This window comes from Dromiciops gliroides, chromosome 3 (assembly GCF_019393635.1).
Source record: "Dromiciops gliroides isolate mDroGli1 chromosome 3, mDroGli1.pri, whole genome shotgun sequence".
Classification (NCBI taxonomy): Eukaryota; Metazoa; Chordata; class Mammalia; order Microbiotheria; family Microbiotheriidae; genus Dromiciops; species Dromiciops gliroides.
In genome coordinates, this window is record NC_057863.1 from 1,049,266 (window position 1) to 1,072,509 (window position 23,244).

General features: G+C 54.1%; 1 protein-coding gene across 1 annotated transcript in view; it reads right to left on the bottom strand.

Moving 5' to 3' along the window:
* Window positions 1–218: 218 nt before the first annotated feature.
* SMTNL2 (smoothelin like 2) overlaps window positions 219–23,244 on the bottom strand; it is a 28,202-nt gene continuing 5,176 nt past the window's right edge. Inside the window, exons 2-8 of the mRNA XM_043991297.1 lie at window positions 8,590–8,677; window positions 7,149–7,370; window positions 6,109–6,184; window positions 5,085–5,252; window positions 4,531–4,648; window positions 3,860–4,011; window positions 219–815 (exon numbers count right to left, since the gene is read on the bottom strand). Coding sequence (XP_043847232.1) covers window positions 689–815; window positions 3,860–4,011; window positions 4,531–4,648; window positions 5,085–5,252; window positions 6,109–6,184; window positions 7,149–7,370; window positions 8,590–8,677 — 951 coding nt within the window. The 3' untranslated portion in view covers window positions 219–688. The remainder of the gene's footprint in view (window positions 816–3,859; window positions 4,012–4,530; window positions 4,649–5,084; window positions 5,253–6,108; window positions 6,185–7,148; window positions 7,371–8,589; window positions 8,678–23,244) is intronic.

Sequence of the window (23,244 nt, forward strand, 5' to 3'; positions counted from 1 at the left end):
AGGACCTCCAGCTAAGTGACCCGGTCAGTGCTCTGAGGACCAAGGACAAGGGCTTCCGGGAGGACCAGGGTGTTTGAGACGCAGGAAGGACCCACCCAGGAAGTACAATGCCTGTCTTTGTATAAAAGCCCTGCGGACAACAAGGCCTGCAGGCTTGGGGCGCCCAGGCTGCCTGGCTGGGCAGGCCCCACCACCCGTCCCAAACAAAAAGCCAAGTCCAAAGTGAGCCTGGGCTAGCGTCTTTTATGTACAAATGGCATTGACACAGATGGAGTCACATTGTCTTAGAACTAGCTGGTCAGCTGTCCCCAGAGTGTGACTGAGCCCTCCACCCGCCCGCAGGCCTGTGGCCCCTAGGGAGGGCAGCCCTGCTGCATCTGGGCCCACAGGAGCCCGTGGGGGACTGGGTGGGGTTGCCCAAAAGCCCCACCTCCTGGGGCTTGAGGGAGGGGCACGGGGAGCCCTATGCTATTCAGTCAAGGCACTTGGGACTAAATGTGTCCAGAAGCCAATGGGCCATTTGTTTTGGACCCTCCCTAGGAAGCGAGCGATCTCATAGCACCAATGTCTTCACCCCTGCTTCCCCTGCTCCAGGTCAGTAGCGCTTTATGCTCGCCGCCCACTGCCCGCTGCCATCCTCATCCTCATGCCCGAGAGGCTCCCCCTCTTCTTGGACAGCCCTGGGTCGTCATTCAAAGCGCCGCAGGTGGTTGTACAGGGACTGCACGTAGGTGAAGACGCACATGGGGTCCGGCTTGCGTCCCATCACCATCATGTCATCCACCTCGATGAGACGCTCACACTGAGCCAGCTTCCTAGAACACACAGGCAGTCCACATTTACTGCACGCCTACTGTGTGTGAGTACTGAGCTGGGTGCTGCCCACATCAGCCCCAGGGCGGCCCCCCAGGATTCAGGGATGGGCAGAGCTTGAACTCTCCTCACTGAGGCTCACCCCAACTGAGGCAGCAGATCGTGAAAGGGCAAGGGCCTGGCCTGCCCTACACCAGGATCCAAATCCATGCCTACCTCAAGCCCTGCATACTCAATCATGTCACATTGACATTCATCACCCAGTCCTTCATGAGGGGCACCCAGGGAAGGCCCACAGGACTCCAGCCATCAGGGGCATCTGCTCAGGAGTGCTGGGGAAGGCCCAAAGGCATGAGAGCCAGCCAAGTGGGTGGGGGGGTGGCCACAGACCCGCTGCAGGCGCTGCTGCAAGGTATGGCCCCCAGCCTGACTTCCATTCACCCACCCTGCAGGTCAGTCTGCATGGCCCTGAGAGAAAGACTGTAACCTGACCCCGGGTGCAGGGCTCTTCAGCCCTGGCTAGGACCCAAGGCTTCCATCAAAACCCAAAGGTCAAGGAGAAATTGAGCCATCTGTTACAGGCTGTCCCTGCTCCCATTTGAGGCACAACCCGCCCCAGGGAAAGGGACTCAAAGGGACTCTGCAAGAAAATGTCTGGATCCGGGCCAGTGGTCCCAGCCCCCTCCTCTCCCACGGGGCTCTCCAGAGGCCCCGCCAAGCTTTGCCCCCATCTCCCGAGCCCAGGCATCTCTCCCCTGGCCGGACTGCTGCTGCTGCTGCTCCCCATTTCCCACCTCCTCCAAGATCCCAATCCCCTTCAGGCCAGGGCCTTCCTCCTCCTCTCCATCTCCAATGGACGGTTAGGTTGGCCTCTGGCCTCCACCGATAGCTCTGGAGGGCACAAAGGGGCTCTGGGGCCTGGGGCTTAACAAATGCTTAATGAGTGTCTGCAGAAAGAGCTTGACTTCAGAAACTGGCAAAGCAGCCCCATCTTCCTCTCTCCCAGAGTCTCTCGCTGCCTCCTGGGGCTCACCTAGCCAGAGACAAAAGCTGCAGGCTGGCAGACTGGCATGTCGGCCCCAACACCTTCAGTTTCCTCCCCTCGACCACGGAAAGAAATGATCCCTGTCCCATCAGGAGCCCCTCCCCCAAACCCGTTGCCTGGGGGGGGGCAGTGGGGGGAAGGGCCCTGAGGGAGCAGGCAGGCAGCTTGGGCCTGAGTTTTTCTTAGGAAGAATTTTCCAAATGTGTTAGGAAATTTGACGACCTCAGTTCAGTTTTCACCAGAGACACATGGGAACCACAAATAGCCCTGCCCCAGCAGCCGCTGCCCCCTCACTTGTTCCAGCTGTAACAAGAGAAGACCAAACATTGCCGGCCTTCGCTCAGCTGCTCAGCAGCTTTCTGCATTGGAAGCCCATCGGTCCGGGCTTGACCGAGGCTCTGGCCAAGGCTGGGCTCAACCCTGGCCCCTGTGGGGGCTGCCTGTCCAGTCCGGCAACATTCATCCTCCTGAGGACCCGGGAGGGCTCCAGGCTTTGGGACTCCGGAGCAGCCACCCCTCCCCCAAGCGGCTACAAGGGTGGGGGGGGGTGGCTTCTCCCGAAGCCAGAGAAGAGAGGCCCATGACTGACTTCCTCCTCCCCCTCCCTCCTCCTGCTCTCCCATTACCCAGATACCTTTAGCTCTGTCTCCCAGCCAAGGCTACCTATTCCCCCCACCCCACCCCCACACACACTAATTAATCCTCAGTCTTTCTATCTCTGGCTGCTCTCCTGCTGCGTATAAATTTGACCACATCTCTCCCCCCTCCTGGAGGGACTGCCCACAGTGGGTGCCCCTCTTCCTCTCTCCTTCTCTTCTGAATCCTCCCCAGTCTGGCTGCCAAGCTCATCCTTCCACCAACTTCCCCCCAAAAAAAGTCATCTGCCTCTTAGTCACCCATGGCCTTTTCCCTGCAGCCTCTGAGCCCTGGGTCTCTCCTCAATGTGCTCCCCTGGCTCTCCTCCTGCCCCTCTGACTATGCCTCCTCCGTCTCCTTGGATGGATCTTCCCACAAGTCAAGCCAAACTGTGAGGGTCTCTCAGGGCTCTGCCCTGGGTCTCCTCCCTCTTAGCTGCCTTTCGTGACAATCTCATCAGCTTCCATGGATTCAGTCATGCCCACACACACAATCCTACTCCCCTCTTCAGCCTCTCCCTCTCTGCTTGCCCGCAGCTGCCGGGCCTTCTGAGATGACCTCCACTGAAGCCTTGACTGTACCTTGTACGGATAATTCAAAGATGGGCCTCCCTACCAAGATGCCACCCATCAACCCATCCACCCACTCCAGGATCTTGGGCTCTAAACTCATTGTGCCCAGAAGCAGGCCTCCAGGGCCCCTTCTGCCCACCCCCCATGCATGCACACATACACAGATACACCACACACAGATACACACATGCAGCAATACATACACATGCACTCACACACATATGCCACACATGCACATATACCACATACACATATACACACACCGCCACCCCCCCACACACACATACACAATAGTGCCCTCTGTCCAGCTACCGTGGAGGGGGGTGGGGGGGAGTTCTCTTCCATCAGAATGTAAACTCCTTGACGGCAGGACTGCCTGGCTTGGACTGCAGCCCCCGTTTCCAATCAGTTCTCTGTGTGTCTCCCCTCTGCCTGCTTTTCTCCCCCTCACCACTGGCTCTCAGGCCCAAGCAGCCACACTTCAAACAAGGGCACCCGACCAAGGGGCTGAGGGAATCAGGCCGGGCACAAAGATGGCGACTCCCCTCAGGGCTCGGTCTTCCAGCCTGCATGCCACAGGCCAGATGTACCCGGAAAGCATAAAGTGCCAAAATGGCCCAGCCTCCCCAGCCCCTGGTGACAGCACAGGACCCAGCTGGGGCATCTCCATTGTGATTTAGAAATAGGGCCCTCCACCTTGCCCTGGCCCAGCATCCCCCACAGGCTGGGAGCATGCTCAGCGGCTCTGGCCTGCTGGGGTGGGCCCTCTGTGCCCCTCCCCCCAGGCACTCACTCGGCCATGGTGAAGGCCAGCTCGAAGTTCTTCTTGGGCTCGCTGGGCTCCAGGGTGCTGTAGTCAAAGGCTTCTGGGAAGAAGGAGTGGATAAGGGCGCAGAAGGCCATGCCGTCACTCCAGCTGGAGGAGAAGTTTTGGAGGTCGACGTGCTGCAGGAACACGGGCCAGGAGGGAGAGGACAAAGTGTGAGGAGATCAGGGAAGGGACGGTCCCTCCCACCTATCTCCCACCCCAGGGCCGTGGGCTCTTCCTCTTTGCCCTGAGATCAAATCCCAGCCCAGAAATGTTGACTCTGGGCTAGGCATGTAATCGGAGCCTCAGTTTCTGCATCTGTAAAATGGGGGTGCTGATGCCATGAGGAGAAGCTGCATGGTGAGGTGACTGAGGAAGGGTCCTGTGCCCCCTCTGACTCTGCCCGCCCCTGGCACCTCCCTGGCCCATCTGCCCCAGGTGGTGCAACGAGGAGCAAAGTGGGGTTTCTTCACTAGGCTGAGGAAGTCCTAGGTCTTACCTCAAACCTGTCTCACCACATGGCTGTGGGGACCCCAACCCTAATTCCTGACAGCGATCGTCTTCTTGGCACCCATAGCTGGGCCCAGGGACCCACCCCTCCTCCCTTCCCCCCCGTCCTTGCACATGTCCACATACACTCACACTCCGGCTCTCACCCGGTACCCGATGGTCTTGGAGCGGCACCATTCCAAAAGAATCTGCTTGATGCTGCTCGCGCTGGCCACACCAAAGCTCTGTGAGCGCTTGAGCTTGGCCCGGGACTCCCCTCGGCCCCTGGAAGACAGAGCAGACACAGGAGCTGCAGGGGTGGCCTTGGGGGGGCATCTCCCCAACAATCAGGCATCCAACCTCCCTCCTTCCAAGTGGATACCAAGTGCCACTGAATCAAGGGCCAGCTGCTCCTGGGCTACTTTGCCTATATGCCTGGGCTCAGGAGCCTGGCCCACATCCCCGGGGGCTCACCTCTAGCACAGGGGAGTCAGGGGACTCTAAGGCCTCCCCTCCTACAAAGGGGAGTCTGGAAGACACTGGGGGCTCAGGGGCTTTGTTGTAATGGATGAGGAGGCAGGCAATGCACTCCCTCTAGCCTTCCCACCCACCACCTTGTCAGCCAATCACCCGCTAAGTGCCAGGTAACTGGGTACCAAGAGGCGAGAGGCAGAGTCCCTCCCTGACCCCCAGCCGAGCACTGGAGGTGAGCAGCCCTTACTTGCCAGCATCTTGTTCCCATTTCTCAAAGAGTGCCTTACGGGCCTGAGCCCCGGAGGTCCTTGGCAGTGTCTGGGATCTCACCAGCTCCCTGCGACGCTCCCCCTGCCGATGGCTGGCTGGCGGCGGTGGCGGGGATGGAGATTTGGGAGGGATCACCTGCTGGAAGCTGGAGAGGGCGCAGCTCAGACACAGGAAGGAGGGAAGCCCCGTCACCCCCACCAAGATGGCCATGGTGCCACAGTGAAGCCCAATGGGTCACAAGGCTCTTCCTCTTCCCATGAGGGAGGCCCCATAGGCAGGAGAAGGCAGGTACTTTGGCCCAAGGAAGGGGCCCTTGGCTCAGGCCAACGTCTGGCCTTGGACCAGTTCTGCCCTTGAGCTTGCTGCCCGGTGGTTCCCCTGACAGCCTAGCCAGGCTTCAAGGCCTGGGAGGAGCTGCCTATGTCCCCACCTGGGGCTGGGACCCCAGGGATAGGCCCAGGCTCTGAGGGGCAATTTAGAAGGAACAGGACCAGAGCAGAAGCAGGTTCTAAACCAGGCCCCCAGCCAGACCCCTCAGACCCGAGGGGATCAGGCCAACTCAAGGCCTTTTATTGAAGACCCAGCAAAACCAGTCGAATGCAGACCTCAATCCTCCCTCTGGGGACCTGGCCAAGCAACATCAGGCCAACCCCAGGGGTGGGCACTCCCCTGGGTCACGGGAGATGCTTCAGGCCACCGAGGTCATGACCACAGCTACAAAGGAGACACCAAAGCCCTAAACGTGGAGTTACGGGATGCTGGGCCTCAGGTTGTACCACAAGGTCAGAGGCTGTGGTGGCCACAGGCGGGTGTGAGGCTGCAGGGGGCGGCAGGGTGGCATGATAGGCATAGGGGGTTGTGGTGACTGTGGTGGCCAAGGGTGATGGTAGGGGGCCACAGGTACCTGTGGGAGGCCACGGGGCAGCAGGGGTGGGGGGAATAGGCATTTGTGATCATGGGGGCCACGGGAGACCACATGTGGCTATGGGCAGCCAGCTTACCTTTCATTGTTGACAAAGACGCCGGTCATCCCAAAGCTGGTGACTGAGGAAGATCTGGTGACCCGGAAGCTCTTCTCTGGATGGCAGGAGAGAAATTAGGGTTAGGGTTAGGGTTACAAACACAGAACCCTCTGCTGAGTGAGACCGGCTGCCTGTTGGCTGCTCTCACCCTTCCTGCTCTCAGAGATTCTTGTCACTGCTCGGCACCCCCACCAGGGGGAGAGAGGGGAAGGGGCACCACAAAGCAGGAGGGGGCAGGGAGACCGACTGAGGAAGGACTCAGCATCAGAGAGCCCAGCTGCTGCTGATGCCCAGCTTCATACTCCCATCAGGAGAGCTGAGTGAGGGCCAGCCAGGCCTTGGGGGCCTTCTGCCCCTGCCTCTAACCAGTTCTCGCCCTGTGTGGTCCTGGGCAGGGCCAGAGAAATCCCTGCGCTCAGCCACAGGGAGAGCCAAGCTCAGAGAGAGGGCAGTGACCAGCCCCAGGAGAGACTGAGGACTAGAGAGGGCTGACCAGAATAGGATTCTCCCCATTGAAGAGAAGGGAAAACTGAGGCTCAGCCTAGTGACCGGCACCCAGGGGGCAGGTCTGAACATCCAATGTTAGAGAAATCCCTTCGGTCCGGCCTCAGTGTTCCCATCTGTGAAGGGAGAAGGTTGCACTGGACATGCTCTAAGGCCCATTAGCCAAGAGAACAATGAGGATGCCAATCGCAGTTACACAAGGCTCACAGTTATTACCCCATTTTACAGATGAGGAAACTGAGGCAAGGGTCAAGTGCCTTGCCCAGGGTCACACAGCTATTAGGTGTCTGAGGCTGGATCAGAGTCCCGGTCTTCCTGACTCCAGGCCCAGCACTCTGGGCACTGTGACAGATAGCGGTCCTCTGGGGAGGAGGGTGGAGACACTGAGGGGTGAGGGCCCAAAGGAGAGGTGGTCAGTCAGTACCCTCCCCAAGAGGACAGGAGCCTTCCCTGCCTCAGGGCTCCACTCGCTTGGCCCTGGGCCCAGGATCTCAGCTCTCTCCTTCGCCCCCTACCTGGCCAGCCAGATGTCTTCACTGTGTCGCTGAGGCTCATGCTGCGCCCCTGGCTGGCTGTGGAGGCACCAGAGCAGGCCAGGCTTGGGGACGCGATTTCCCCTGAGACCTTCTCCAGGCCCCGGGTGATGGCCGTGACGGGCTGGTGGGGCATTCGAAGAGACACGCTTGGGGGGTGAGGCTCCAGGGGCTCAGGGGCCTCTGGGGAGAGATGCCCTGGACCTAGAGAAAGCAAAAAGACCAAGGGTTGGGCCTCCACGCAGGACGCAGCCTTCCCAGCAGTGGGTGAGACGGCATCCCTGGCCCAGGCTGGGACAGAAACCCCAGCCTCACCCAGGAGAGTGATTGGGCCTGCTCCCTGACCCAGACTGAGTCCCCACGGATCCAAGAAGACCCGTGCTGAGACCTGCGTGTGGCTCCTCCTGCCACTCTGCCAACACTGAGCAAAGCCCTCCCAGTGCGTACAAAAAGGAGTGAGAGGAAACTCGGTCTGCGCCTGCCTGCCGGCTCCCCCCAAAGGGCCACTTTTATCCTGTTACTCCGGTGCTCCAGAAATATCAGTGACTCCCCCTTTCCTACAGGAGAAAAGCCAACCGTCTTCTGCCTGATCATCGGCACCGCCATCCCGTCCCCTGACCACCACAGTGCCTCAGCACTCACCATTCTCTAGTCTAGGCACCCCTGGCTCCCCTCCTTGCCTCCTACTCTTCAAAGTAACTCAACCTTCAGGGCCACCTCCCCTGGGAAGCCTGCTGGACAGCTGCACGCTGACCTCTCCCTGGGGTCCCTCCTCATTTGGGGATGTTGCTGGCAGCAAACAATATATTTTCTGCCTTTGTTCTCTGAGGGTTTCCTGTGACATCCATTCCTTCCCCTTTTCCCCTCCCCTTCCTCTCCCCTCCCCCTCCCCCTTCCCTTCCCTCCTTCTCTCTCTCCCCTCCCCCCTCCTACCTTCCACTCCCCACTCCTCACTCCCCCAGGGTCAGCAGTGCAGTTGGAACCCCCATGAGGCACAGGGCCAGGCATACCTTGGGCCCACAATCAGCACCCAAGGGTGTGAGGTGAGTGGCACCCTTGCCCCTCAAGGACAAGCGGGATCCTAGACCCTGTGTCAGCAGCCCCTCCAACCTCCTACCTGACTGAGAATCCTCTCTCCAGCACACCTGGCCAGGGGGATGTGCAGCCCCCCCCCCATGAAGGAAACTCAGGGACAACCCCAGCTGCTACCACGTCTACACCGACCCCTCTGCAGCCCCCTCCCCCTTCAGTGCTGCTTCTGCCCTCTCGGACCAAGCAACAGCCCAACACCTCCTTCTGTGGCCCCTTAGGGTACCCCCCATGGCAGGGTCTCCAGACCACTCTCCAGCCCTTCCAGGTGAGCTAAAGGGAGGCTGTCTAGGGATGGAGCAGGGAGATTCTTCCCTGACAGCCACTCACTCACCTGCCATCACCTGATGCCCATTCTCCATGACTGGAGCGTTCGAGGCTCTCTTCACCTCTGCATCAGCCCATTCTTCCTGATCCAGGCTCTGCAAAGACACAAAAGCAAGTGTCTATGTGTCCATCCCGGCCTCTCTCTCCAGCCTATCCAGCTGGGTAACCCCTCTCTCTGTCAGTCCAGAGGAGAGAAATGACTGGAGCTACATAGAGGGCCAAAGGCAGAGCCAGATTCAGGAGCCAGGCTGTCTGGTTCTGGCTAGGGTTCTGCCCATCAGACTACAGCCGGCGTTCTAAGTTGGCCCATCTGTCCCAGCCATGGCCACAGTTTCTGCTACACATTCAGCACATGTCTGCTGAATAGTGGGCCAGACCAGACCACCAAGCCCATGAACAATCATAGGCTAATGACCAAGACACCTAAGAACCCAAACTCCTGGATGAAGGACTCCTTCTTCCCCAAGAAGCCAAGTGAAGAGCAGCTTGGCAGGAAATTGCTTAGATCAGCACCTCACACCACATGCCATACTGGGTTCCAAATAAATGATACACAACTGAAACATAAATAAAGGGTGGTCTCCTAAACCCATTGGAGGAGAGGGGGGGAAGGGGAAAGGTGAGGAGGAAGAAAGGGGGGAGGGGAGGAGGAGGAAGTGGGTAGGGGAGGAGGAAGAGGAAGAAGAAGAAAAAGGAAGGGGGAAGGAGGAGGGGGAAAAAGAAGAGGAAGAAGGGGGAGGAGAGGAAGAGGAGGTGGAGGAGGGAGGAGGAGAAGAGGAGAGGAGTAGAGGAGGGGAGGAGGGGAGGAGGGAAGGGGAGCAGGGGGAGGAAGAAGGGGGGAAATGGGGAGGGGGAAGAAAGAGAAGGGAAGGAGGAGAGGGGGGAGGAGAGAGAGGAGGTGGGAGGAGGGGGAAGAGGAGGGGGGGAGGAGGGAGGGAGGCGGGGAGCAGGGACCTCTTCCAACTGGGAGAGAATTCTTTTTTTTCTTTTTTTTTGTGGGGCAATGGGGGGTTAAGTGACTTGCCCAGGGTCACACAGCTAGTAAGTGTCAAGTGTCTGAGGCCGGGTTTGAACTCAGGTATTCCTGACTCCAGGGCCGGTGCTTTATCCACTGCGCCACCTAGCTGCCCCAGGGAGAGAATTCTTAAGCAAAGATGGGACAGAGGTTGTCAGAAAGGAGAAAATAGACAGCCCACATAAAGTCCAGAAGGTCTCACCCAAAGCACGGGAGTGCGGCTGGAATACTGGGAAGCCTTCCTGGTCATCCAGCTGCATGGACACAAATGGCCACTCGAAACCCAATCAGAGCGCCAGCTCCCTGAGGGCAGGGACCATTCCAAACCCCTCCTGGTGTCCCCAGCACTTCATCATAGGGAGTTCCTAAAGGCTTGTTGACTGACTAACCGATTGGAAAGCCAACTGAACCAATGACTGACTTATGACAGCCAGTCCTGGTCCCAGACAATGTGTAGTGAAGCCCCACGACCCTCCTCTCCCCACAGAGGTGGGAAACCCAGAGTCAATGAGTCGGCTGCTTTTCCTTTACTGCTTGGCAACAATCAAGTCTAAAAATAAAGACGGGCTTGCTGAATTGAGGGGAGAGGGCAGGACAGAAATGGGTGGGCCAGCAAGTCAGGAGGCCTCCTCACTTCTGAGCTGTGTCAGCTCCCCAACAGGGCTGACCTTCCCAAAGGCTTTGTAAGCCACCTACCTGGCCAGGGCATGGCCGCCTTCAGCCATCCTCCCCACATCCAGTACCCCAGCTGAGGTGGCCACCACAGACACACCCATCCCAATGCCAACAACAGGATACATACAGGGGGCAGCTAGGTGTCACGGTGAATAAAGCACTGGCCCTGGATTCAGGAGGACCTGAGTTCAAATCCAGCCTCAGACACTTGACACTTACTAGCTGTGTGACCCTGGGCAAGTCACTTAACCCCAATTGCCTTACAAAACAAACAAACAAACAAACCATGATACATACAGTTGGTGGCCCCCATCCATTCTCAAGTCCTGTCCATGCCTCCTCTGCTGGATCTCTCCCCAGGGTCATATTTCCCCAACATCATCAAAAGCTCAGAGGTGGGACACCCCCAGGTGCCCCTCACCCTACATAGTCTCACATTTCACAAAAGAGGGAGAGGGCAAGTGTAACCTCTTCTGGGCCATTTCTCCTCTGGGACCCCCACTGGAGACATGCTCCACAGATGGGGGCCCCAGGGCACCTTCCCTGGACCCTGCAAGTCCCACAAAGACCAGCCAAAAGTTCTCAGACTACATCTCAGATCAGTCTTCCACAAGCCCACCATCTCTGTTCCCTCAGTGTCAGGTCCCATCAAACGAAGCGGGCAATAATGGGTTCCCATGTGGCACCTGGTCTACGGAGGTCACCAGTGGGACCCCAGCTCTGCATAGATGCCTATTTCTTGGCTTTCATTTGGGAGTGGCTTAGCTCCTTCTTTAGCCCAGAGGCTTCTCAAGCTTGGATCACACTCTCCCATTCCCCGGAAGGTGACTATTTAAAATAATGCTATGTGGAGCCTGCTGCTCCTGCTGCTAAATCTTAGAAGGAAATCATCGATGGGTGATAAGTGGTGATCACAGCAAGCCAGCACGAGTTCACTGAGAACAAACTATCATATACCGTATCACACAAAGTGCTAGCCAGAAACTTAGATGTTTAAAAAACAGAAAATAGGAACATTCCTCAAATGGGAAGGGGCTTGTTGATGAAGGTATTAGATTCCATAGAAATGACAATTTTCTTTAGAGGAAAAGAATATCTATTCAAGATATTAAGAGAAATATGCCAAGCCCAGAATAGGTTTTAGGGCTCACAAACAACAGATGCATATTTAACCCCAACATTCCCAAGGAGCTGATAAAAATATACTCTGGGGGGACAAGACCACCCCAAGATGCACAGACTCTCCAGGCTGGAAGGCCACGGGTGGCCATCTGATCCAGCCTCACCTGCAGAGATCCCTGATGGGGGGGGCAGCCTCTGCCAGAAATGACCTGGAGGAAGAGGCGCCCCATGCCCTACTGGTGCGCTCAGAACTCTGGGCAGAGCAATCTTCTATGAATCATCCTGTCCCTAAAAAGCAACAAGAACCTTTGGTGACGAGGACTGTGGAAGTGATGGGGGCACATCCACAGAACAAGGGATGGGTGAGGGGAAGCAAGCAGAGCCCACTGAACAGCGGACATGCCCAGACTGGGGGCATTCACCTCAAATACCTGAGGAAAAGATGAACAAGATCTCCCAGGAGCCCAAGGAGGGTCTGAGAAGCTGTTGGGAAACAGTTCCCGTCAACATCCTCTGACCCAGAGGAAACAGCTTCCAAGATTGGTTAGGGAGTGTTGTTGAGCTTTAAATTTCCACTCAACCTGTGAGGGTTTTTCAATGACTTTTTCCAGATTTCACACTGCCCTGGCCCCAGGGACCAACAGAGATGCCCACTCACCCACTCCTCCTCCATCCCTAGAGAGGCTGCTCCTGGGAAATGGCTACAGGCTTTCTCTGGGTCCGCCAGCACCACAAGCCCCCTGGCAGAACCTGTCCCAGCCTGTGCCCTCTGGCCAGGCCTCAGAGAACATGGGTCATTGCTACCCCACAACAGCACAGGGAGGAGAAGTTCATCTCCAGGCAGGATCCACAATACATATGATCCCAAACCGGGCAGCCAGGCACATGGAGGGAGGGAGAGGTGACCTATAGACACCCTGGCTGCTCAACAAGTGTCCTCACATTCTCCTCACAGGGAAGGTTCCTCCCCTCCCCCCCCACCCCCGGCCCAGCCCACAGCAACTGTCTCTGTCCTCAGAGCCTCCAAAGTGCCTGGCATACAGTAGGCACATACTAAATGCTTACTGGGTGACTGAGCTTTTATATTTAAGTGAATGAGGCATGGCAGCTGTGTCTTGATGGGCAACTCTAAATGCTAATGAGCAATCCATTGGAGTTACTCCGATCCAGTCAGGCTGGAGGTGGGGTTGAGCTGGTGCTTGAACTGCCCCCAACTCCTCACAACCCCCTTAGCCCAAAAGGGACTGAGAGTGAGGAGAGCCCCTCCCCCCCTTAATTTGGAGAGAATCTTAGAGGGAGCTGGTTAGGTGTGTACTGAGGCTGATGTGAGTGTGGGGCCCTATCTATCAGCTGGGGAATCTGGGTCCCCCGGGGGCTCTCTTTGTCATGGATAGGACAGGTATTTCTGGGTCAGCCACACTGACAGGCTGAGAGGAAGGTTTCAGTGAGATTCTCAGGTATGACATCCCATTTTTCTTATGGGAAGAAAGAAACTTCATCTTGTGGGGGTGTGTCTGTGTGAATATGTGGATGGGTGTGTCTGTGGCGGGGAGGGTGAGGGAGAAAGACAGACAGAGAGAGAGAGGGGAGAGAGAGGAGAGGAGAGGAGAGAGAGAGGGAGAGAGGAAGAGACAGAGACAGAGAAGAGAGACAGAGACAGAGAGAGACAGAGAAGGGAAGGGAAAAAGAGAGACACAGAGAGAGAGAGAGAGAAGAGAGGAAGAGATGGATGGGGGGGAGAGGGGAGGAGAAGAAACCCAAGGTCTCTGTCCATGACCTTGTTATAAATACTTCGATCAAAGGAAACCTGAAAGTAAGATTGAAAATGGCCAGGCTCAGGGCAGCTAGGTGGCACAGTGGACAGAGCACAGGTCCTGGAGTCAGGAGGACCTGAGTTCAAATCCTGCTCAGACACTTAATACTTACTAGCTGTGTGACCCTGGGCAAGTCACTTAACCCCAATTGCCTCACCAAAAAAAAGAAAGAAAGAAAGAAAGAAAAGAAAAGAAAAGAAAATCCAATTGCACTTATAGGGGGCAGCTAGGTGGTGCAGTAGATAAAGCACTGGCCCTGGATTCAGGAGGACCTGAGTTCAAATCTGACCTCAGACACTTGACACTAGCTGTGTGACCCTGGGCAAGTCACTTAACCCTCATTGCCTCACCAAAAAAAAAAAGAAAAGAAAAGAAAAGAAAATGGCCAGGCTCACCAGCCCAGCTGGCTATGCTTCCTTTTTTTGAGAAGATGACTGCCCACATGTGTGGGTGATGGCTCAGTCACTGAAGTCAGGAAGCCCCTGCAGCCCCTCGTTCCACTGGGAGCATGTGAAGGGCTCGTGGTGGACCTGAGCCTAGGGCTCTAGGGAAAGAGCCCACAGAGCCATCTTCTTAAGATGTTCTCAGGGACATGGAAGCACCTGAGGCAAAGCCAGGAGAGGAAGCAGGAGGGGCCAGGGCCTCAGCTCCACTCTGAGGCTGCTCCTCTGGGCTGGCAAAGCCAGGCCTTTCAGAAGGTGGGGCGAGGATGGGGAGCCCCATAGCACCGATCGATAGGCATGTCTTAGGCAACACAGACAAAAGGGAAAGTCCTTGTCCTCAAGAAGCTTACCCTCTGAGGGGGATGCACTATGTATGGAGCAAACAGCAGCTAACATTTCTGTAACACTTCAGGGTTCACAAAGCAGCACATGTGTGTGTCTGTGTGTGCACACACAAGTCTCATTTAATCCTCACAACCACCTTGCAAGGTAAGCACTGCTAGTAGCCCTGTTTACAAAGGAGGAAACTGAGGCTGACAATGGTTAAAGTCACTTCCCTAGGGTCACATGGCCAGTATCTGAGTGACCATTTGTATTCAGGTCTTCCTGATTCCAAGCCCAGCACTCTATCTGCTCTACAACCTAGAATACAAGGTAGTTTCAGGAGGCAATACCACATCACCCATCTGGGGAGACCAGGAAAGATGTCATGGAGAAGGGAAGAGCTGCATCTTTCAGGAAACTAGGGGTTCAGTGAAGAGGAAGGAGGGACAGCAACGGCATGGAGGTGGGAGATGGGGCATCCTGTGGACACAGCAGGTGGTCACCAGTCAGTATGGCTGAAGCCCCAGGGCAGTGGGGGCAGTCAGGTAGGAGAAGAGGCTTTCTGCCCCAGAGCAGCATTTCCATTTGATCCTAGGGAAACTGTACTCCATGGACAAAGAACCAGAATGCTCTGAGGGTCTCTTGTAACAGCGGCTTTCCTGCACTCCTCCACATTCCCACCCACCTTCACTCTGGGCCAGGCTCTGAGTTTTCAAGGTCCTGCACAGCAAAGGCCAAAGGGCTGAGCAGGGTTGAATGTGTCACAAGGTAACCTCCAGCTACCTCCTTGCTAGAGGACATAGTGTGGCCAGAGGCACAGCCCAAGCAGCCCTATCTGAATGTCATCAAAGAAAAGGAGAGAGAGGAAGCCACTAGGAGAGCTGTGGAGGTGGACTCCTTCAGTAGACCAGGATGAGACAGAGACCTCCTGAGTCAGAGGTGGAGGGGGAGGAGGGGATGGAGGGATGGAGGGATTGGAGGGATAGATGGATGGAGGGAGGGAGTGAGGGAGGGAGGGAGGGAGAGATGGATGGATGCCTCCTAATCCAGAGGGGATGGATGGATGGAAGGATGGATGGCTGGAGGGAGGAAAGGATGGATGGATGGAGGGATGGATGGATGGAGGAAAGGAGAGAAGGAGGGAGGGAAGAAGGGAGAGATGGATGGATGTCTCCTAATCCAGAGGGGGTGGATGGATGAAAGGATGGATAGGTAGAGGGAGGAAAGGAGGGAAGGAGGGAGGGATGGATGGATGCCTCCAAAGCCAGAGGGGGTGGATGGATGGATGGATGGTTGGATGGATGGTTGGATGGATGGATGGAAGGAAGGGCTCATCCTCCTCATTCTCCAAGTAGGGTGTGGCCAATGTGGGAATTTGCTTTGCTTGATTTTGTACATGTTACTAGGGTTTTGTTCACTTCCTCTTGGGTGGGGGGCTGAGGGGAAGGAGAGCAAATAAATGCTTATAAATTGATATTGTAAAGTTAAAAGATAGCAGGAGTGCTTCAATGGCAAGAAAACCCAGGAGAGCAGAAAGGACTCCATAGTGATGAGAGGAGGGCAGAAAGGAAGAGTAACAGGAACTGGAGGAAGAAGGAAGAAGGGAGAGCAGAGGAGGGTGAGGGTATTGTCTGACATTAATGGGGGAGGCCGTGAAAAACAGCAGGGTGGGAATTCAAGGTCATCTTTTCATGATGGAGAAGTGCAGAAGGATGCCCAGTTACCAAACCACACCCCCTTCTGATCGTTAATTCATATGTACCCAGATGGCCCAGCGAGAAGGACTCTGGGCCACACTACACAGAACCATGGAGCCCTGGGCCAGACACAGAACCTGAAGATCGGGGTGGGAGGGAGCTCAGGCAAGTACATATTTGGGCAGTGAGCAGCTGGTTAAAGATGATAGTCTCTGAGGATGGGGTCAAGATACAAGTGATTAACTTGGGACAACGGAGGCTCTGGGCCAGGGAGGGAAAACCCCCAACAAATGCTACTAAAATGCCTTATTTCAAGTCATTCCCCAATTGATAAAAGGTCAAAGGATATGAACAGGCAGTTTTCAGACAAAGACATCAAAGCTATCTATAGTCATATGAAAAAAATGCTCTAGATCACTATCAGAGGAATACAGATTAAAACAACTCTGAGGAGGGGCAGCTAGGTGGCACAGTGGATAGAGCACTGGCCCTGGAGTCAGGAGTACCTGAGTTCAAATCCGGCCTCAAACACTTAACACTTACTAGCTGTGTGACCCTGGGCAAGTCACTTAACCCCAATTGCCTCACTAAAAAAAAAAAAAAAAAAAAAAAAAAAACAACTCTGAGGTAACATCTCACACCTATCAGAGGTGAAAATATAACCAAAAAAGGAAAATATTGGATGTTGGAGGGGATGTGGGAAAGCTGGGACACTAATCCACTGTTGGTGGAGTTGTGAACTGACCCATCCATTCTAGAGAGCATTTTGGAACTATGCCCAAAGGGCTATAGAACTGTGCATACCCTTTGATTCAGCAATACCACTGTTAGGTTAATATCCTAAAGACATCCCCCAAAAGAGAAAAAAGACCCATTTGTACAAAAATATTTGTAGCAGCTCTTTTTGTGGTAGCTAAGAACTGGAAATCAAAGGAATGCCCACCAATTGTGGAATGGCTAAACAAGCTGTGGTATATGATGGTGATGGAATATTATTGTGCTCTAAGAAATGAGAAGCAGGATGACTTCAGAAAGGACTGGAAACACTTGTATGAACTGATGTAGAGTGAAGTGAGCAAGAGAACATTGTGCACAGAGACAGCCATATCCTTTGATGAAGAACTGTGAATGACTGAACCATTTTCAGCAATACAATAATCCAAGACAATCCCAAAGGACTAATGAAGCATAAAATCTACCTTCACAGAAAGAACTGCTGTTGATGGAACAGAGTGAAGTGTGGTAGTTTTCACTTTCTTTCATTTTTCCTTTTAGTCAAGTTTTCTTGTACAAAATGACCAAATGGTAATGTTTTATATCATTGCACGGATATAACCTATATCTGATTGCTTACCCCCTCAGGGAAGGGAGGGAGGAGAGGAGGGATAGAATTTGGAATTCAAAACTATAAATAAAAATGTTTATTACTTTAAAAAAAACCAATCAAGCCAACCATTTCCTACCCTCAAGGAGCTTTTAATAGGGACAAAGAACATGAAATAGGGGAGCAAGAACCCCCTGGAACTGCCAATGGAGAAGATGAGAGCTCTGCTGGGGGCAGGGGGTTGTGGAGGGACCTAGGTGAGATCCTGGGAGGAAGGTGATCTGGGCATTGATGACACTGGCATCATTGCTAGAGTTGGCAGAGACCTCAGGTCATCTATCTCAACTCCCTCAGTCCAGAAAGGTCAAAGGACTTGCCCAGGGTCCCACAGCTGACCTCAGAGCCAGGACTAGAAGCCAGCTCTCCTGATGTCTGGAGGTAGGGGCTTTTTCCAGACATTGAGAATGGGCAGTTTCCTCACAGTCCCCCTTGGACTCCGCCCATCCCAGCTACTTTTTACCCTCATTGGCACACCTCCCTCCCAGGCCTTCTCCACACTGCTTTCTGTTTTTCACCAGATCTCCCCCTTCTACAGTTTTGGGGGGCCTGAAGCCTGGCCTTCCCCAACCTGGCACTGCCTGCCCAAGTCCCCATGATTTCAGTCTTGTTGGACCTCAGAGTAACAAAGCCCCCTTGTCTACACCAAACACCAGAGATGGGGCAAGACCACAGCCCCAGGAGAATCACATCGTTGTCCTTCAACCCAGAGCCTCCTAGGCCCTGCTCTCTGGGAACCTTCCTCCCACTGGGGACAGCTTACCTGGGCTCAGAAGCTCCAGTACCCACAGCCCCCCCCCCCCCGCCCCAGGGCTGCTGCCTCTGTTCCCACTCCTTTGAGACCACTAAGCCTCCTTCCCCATCCCTCAACTGGTCAGTGACAGCCCAGTTCCCGGGTTGACTTAGGAAGAGAATAAGGATGTACAAATTTCCCTGAGACCTGAAAGATTAAAGTCCTTAGAGTTTAAAAAATAAAAATTTGCTGTCAGTCTCTGGGCTAGGGCTCTCCTAGGGTAGCCAACCCTAACTATTGGGCCACTTCAATTGGATTGGACATCAGACAGAGGACAGATAAGCTCTCAGGATTGGAGGGCAGAGACCAGCCAGTCCAGGCTCCTCCCCACAAAGGGATTCCCACTGCCAAGGGGACCTCTAGCATCCACGCTAACACTGCCAGCAATGGCAAAAGACCCTGGGACAAAGACTGGGAAAAACAAGTCAGAAGCACGTGCTTGTGTGAGTCATGGGGATGGTTATCCGGCTTCAATAGAAGAAGGGTCTGATCACAGTGGAGCACTCGCAATCAAAGCCAATCCCATTCTAGAACGCTGCATCCGTGTGTCCATCCCCAAGTGCTGAGAGCCTATGAGGAGCCCAGACTTCAAGGGACCCCAAGGGTAATGCCCCCCAGCTCACTGCTGTGATGAGGTCCTGGTAGGGGGGCAGGGAAGAGCCCAGGATTCCAAGCAAAGGGGACAAGGGTGGGTCAGGGCCAGGAGAGGGACAGACCCTGTTACTAGACTGGCAAGGAGCCAGGACCCCAGCCTTGATCCCAGGAGAGAGGCTGGGATGGGCAGCAGGAATTCTGCATCACTCAGGGCTTCCTCCAACCTCATGTCTTCTGAGTCCCACAACAGCCCATCTACAGATGAGTGGGCAGCCATAGCTAGTGGGTCTCAGGGACCTCTCTTCATCAAGGCCCCAGCTACCACCATCAGAGGCCCCCAGGATTCACCCCCGAGTTGCTCCCAATAAGATCCCTAATGGAAACTGGCCAGCAGAGAAGTCACAAAGATGGCAAGACCCCTGAGGGCAGCACTGCTCATTTGGACATGAGATTGGAAGCCATCACACCCTGGGCTGTGTGGTAAGATTGGAATTTGCCAGACTGATTGGGATGGGCCACACCTGGCCTGACCTGAGTGATGTAGATTGCTGATGTCAGCAGGAGAAATCACTCTCCACAGGCAGTTTGAAAGACCTCTCCTTTTGGGGGAGGGAGAGTAAATGCTCACTGAGGGGAACTCAGTCTTTTCTGGAGTCACATTTTTTCTGGTGGTTTGAGCTGCAGGAGCAGATGAGAAAGAGGTTCTTTCTTAGCAGTTTTTGTCCTGTGGGCCCTGGCCATTTTCCATCAAAGCTACAGACCCCAGGTGGTGAGTTAACATACAAGCCCTGCTCTTTTGAATTATCTGAACTGGAAGTGAGTTTGGGGATTGTATAGACTTAGGTTTCTTAAGGGCTAAAATTCTAGCTAAACTGTTTAAAATATCTAATGAGTGGTCACCAATAAATTATAAGCTTCAGTAAGAGTTAAACTTTTAAGCATTTATTAAGGAGAATAAGAATTTGGTAAAGAGAAAAGAAAAGGCCTAGATTCCTATCATTAGATAGCATAGGATATTATTTTTGGCTGTTTCATTGAGCAAACTTATTCGTTTTTCAAATGAAAACAAAGGGGGTAATGTGGTAAAAAATGGAAGTTTTACCTGAAATTTAAGAGTTGAATGCATACTACTGAAACAGTTTTTGAAGGACCGCCAGTTTTTGAAGGACCACCCTTTCGGGGAGGAGACCGTGACGAACAGCCATGCGCCTGCTGCTGCCCGGGAGAGCGTGGCCAAGCACGCGAGACTTCTGGGGCACCAGCTTAAAAAACTGGGTAGAAAACGGAAGTGCTTGCTCGGCCCTGCACACTCTGGCTCGGGTTTGATGGCGCATTCTGGTGATCCGCTCTGGTTCTCAGTGGCAGCATACGTTTGACTCTGGTTCTCAGCCTGAGAGGCAGTTTTGGGATTTGGTGAGTTTTATAAAAGAATGTAGACTAAGCTTAGATTAAGACTATTCATTTGTATTTCTACTTTCCTATTTCCCTAATCAGTATCACCTGTCTGTTGGCTAATTAATTCCCAAACAATAAAAGCTAATCCCTCTCTGATTAAAGCTCAGAGGCTTCTTTTCTTACTGGTCTAGGAGATATATAAGGGAAAAGGTTAAAGGGGAAGTTTAATGATCTTATATCCAATTTTAAATCTCACAGTTTAGAGTTAGGGGGATTATCCATATTTCTTTTTCCCTATTCCCTTGTCTTTGATTTTATTAATTTCACCTTTGCTGTTTATTTTATTCCCATTAATAAAACCTGATTCATTTGTGGAAAAGAGGCTGTTAGGCTCCTTTCTTATTGGCCTGGGAGAAATATCTAAAAAGGCAGTTCAGAGGGGAGGGAGCTTTAAACCTAGAGGTCCCTCATTATTTCCGGAACCCCAATATTACGGTGAGCCACTCAATTAACTCTCCCTATATTAAATTTGGCCCTCATGGCTGCTTGTGAGCTCACACACGCTAAGGAAGGGATAAGGACTCAGCTGAAGGATGGGGGCCTGAAGGAGAGGAGACTCAAAGGGGACAGCACAGCTGCCTCTGGCTTTGGAGGGCAGAGCCCAGACAGAGGGAGGGGAGCTGAGGCACAGACTGAGACCAGATGTTGAGACGAACAGCCCCAGACAAGGAGCTAGCCTAATGGCTCAGGAGTGAGGGAGGAAGGGTCACTGACTTGGGAGATCTTCTGGGCATGGTTTGTTGACCACCTGCAGGGGACACTGCTCAGACCAAAGGCAGGAGAGGGAGGGCTCAGTTGAGTATTGGGGTCAGAAGCTACACTAAAAGAAAGAGTTCATGGGGTCGCCAGGTAGTGCAGTGGATAGAACACCAGCCCTGTATTCAGGAGGACCTGAGTTCAAAGTTCTTGCCTGAGACACTTGACACTTACTAGCTGTGTGACCCTATGCGAGTCACTTAACCCCAATTGCCTCCCCCCCAAAAAGAAAAGTACTTCCCAACAACCAGAGCAGCACAGAAGTCCCCCCTGGGCTGGGTGGGAAGGTTGCAAGTCCTCTTCTTGTAAGATGCCTGGGCTATGAGGCTTCCTCACGTAAGGAGACCTCAGGCTCTGGAGCCCTGGGCTGGAAGTCAGGAGGTACAGGTTAGAAATCTCCCCCTCCACCTGCTGCCTGATCAGCAAAGTCATCAAAGGTCATATCACAAAGCACACCAACCACTCTGATGGTGCAGCTGCAGGGCAGCCCAGCCTTCTGTGGTGGTGCGTGAAAAGCCCCTTGGCCACCCAGAGTCTCCCAATGGTGTATAACCCCAGGAGGTCAGTGACAAGGACCCCAGGTACCCCCAAACATTCATGGTATCCCATAATGCCTGCCCACCCCTGGGCAATGGCCAAGCAAACAGAGGGTCACAAAAGTAACAAAAACTTGCTATATCATAGGGAGTGACAATGGAAAATGTAGCAAATTCAGAGAAGCTCAGGAAGACTTTCATGAACTGATGCAGAGCTAGGAGAACAAGAAGGCAATGATGGAAAGAGGAAGAGTCAAACAGGACAGTCCCAACGAAGAGCGATGAAGACCAAGCCAGACTGGGCAGAGAAGTTACACCTGCCTGCCTGCCTCCTGCCCTTCCTCTCCAGCAGAGGTGTGGGATGGGAGGGACATTCTCAGACCCAAGAGCTGACTTTGGGGAGCTCCCCCTGACGGAGAAGGGCAGGGATTTGTCTGGAAACGGATATGACAGAAACCCAAAAGGCATCCACTTGGGAGTGGGGTTGTGGTTGCAAAGGCCGGAAGTGCCACGTGCCCCTTCCCACTCCTGTCCTCAGTTTCTCCATCTGTAAAATGAAGAGAATAATCCCTGTCTGCCTCCCTCAGAGAGTCACTGTCATGATCACAATAATTACCTAATTATTACTATCAATAATAATCATTGATGACCATACTAATGGAAATGAAGGAGTCTAGGGAAAGTAAAAGCCAGAGATCACTGAAGGCTGGCTCCTGGGAGCCTGGGACATCTCTGGGAGAGGAAGGGGAGGCAGGAGAGGGGAGGGGGGGCCACTTGGGAAATATCTGTCAAGAGTCTGCAAAGACTCTGCCTTCCCTGGGCTCTCAAGTCTTTGTCTCTTCCTCCCCCCTTCTCCCCACAGAAAGTGATCCTCATTATCTAGGACTGGCCTGGAGACAGTTGTTGGGCCTGTGGAGTCTGACCTTCCCTGCTCCCACACTCAGTACATAGCCCTGAGTGACTTCAGGAAGGAGGGGAGCCCTTCCCAGAGGCTCCAGGAAGACAGAATCTGGCCTCCAGGATCCTGTGCATCCACCCATCCTCCATCTGTCCAAAAAAGAGAGAAAGCAGAGGCAGGAGAGGAAGCAAGAGGCCCAAGCGCCAGCTAAAACAAGGGTTGTTGTTTGTTTTAAGCCAGGGCAGACTTTTCTCCTCCCCATCCAACACCGCCCCCCTCCCTGCCAAGTCAGCCTGGGGCATGTCTTTCCCTTCTACACACCTTTGATGTGTCCCTGCACACAGGAAGCAGCCAATGTTTGATAATAATGCCCTGGTTTGCCTGAGCTTCTGCCCGGCTGTCCTTGGAGAAGTGCTGGCCAGCCCTGCAGGCACACAAAGCCCTCTAAGTGGAGCTCCACCCATACCCCCCAACTCAGCCATCTTGGTTCATTGGGGTTACAGGAAGCCATAGACACCAAACGGCTGTCACTAGACCAGCCAACTTAGGGCTGGGCCCTCCAGAGAGACCCCACCTCCCTCCTAGAGAGGCCATGGGGATAGAAAAAGACTTGGGGTCCTTGGAAAACCAGTAATGGGGGGGGCAAATTCTGGTAGTTGTGAGCAATGGAATATTTTGGGGCTGTGAGTCACAACAAAGGGACAGTTTCAGAAGACACCAGGAAGACCCTTATGGGCTGATTCAGAGAAAGAAGTGGGAAAGACAAGATCAATGGAACCGTAACAGCAGCTGAAAGACAAGATGCTTGGAAAGACTGCAGAACTTGGAGCACTGAGCAGCCCCCATCCTAGAGGACCAAAGGGCTTCTGAAGCAGGCCGCCCCACCCAACCCCCCTGGCCAGGGGCTGATGGGCTCAGGCCACCCCCCCCCAGTGGCTGATGGGCTCAGTCTGGCCCCCCACCAGGGGCTGATGGGCTCAGGCCCCCCCCACCGTGAGACACACAGTAGTGGACACCACTAATGTGGGCATCTCTCTGCCCTCACTATGAATGCATGTTACACAGGCTTTGTTTTTTATTTTTCTCCATGGAGAGGAGGTAAGAGGGAGAAAGGGGCTGAGGACAGAGCTGCCCTCCCTTGACCAATGGAACAGTTTGG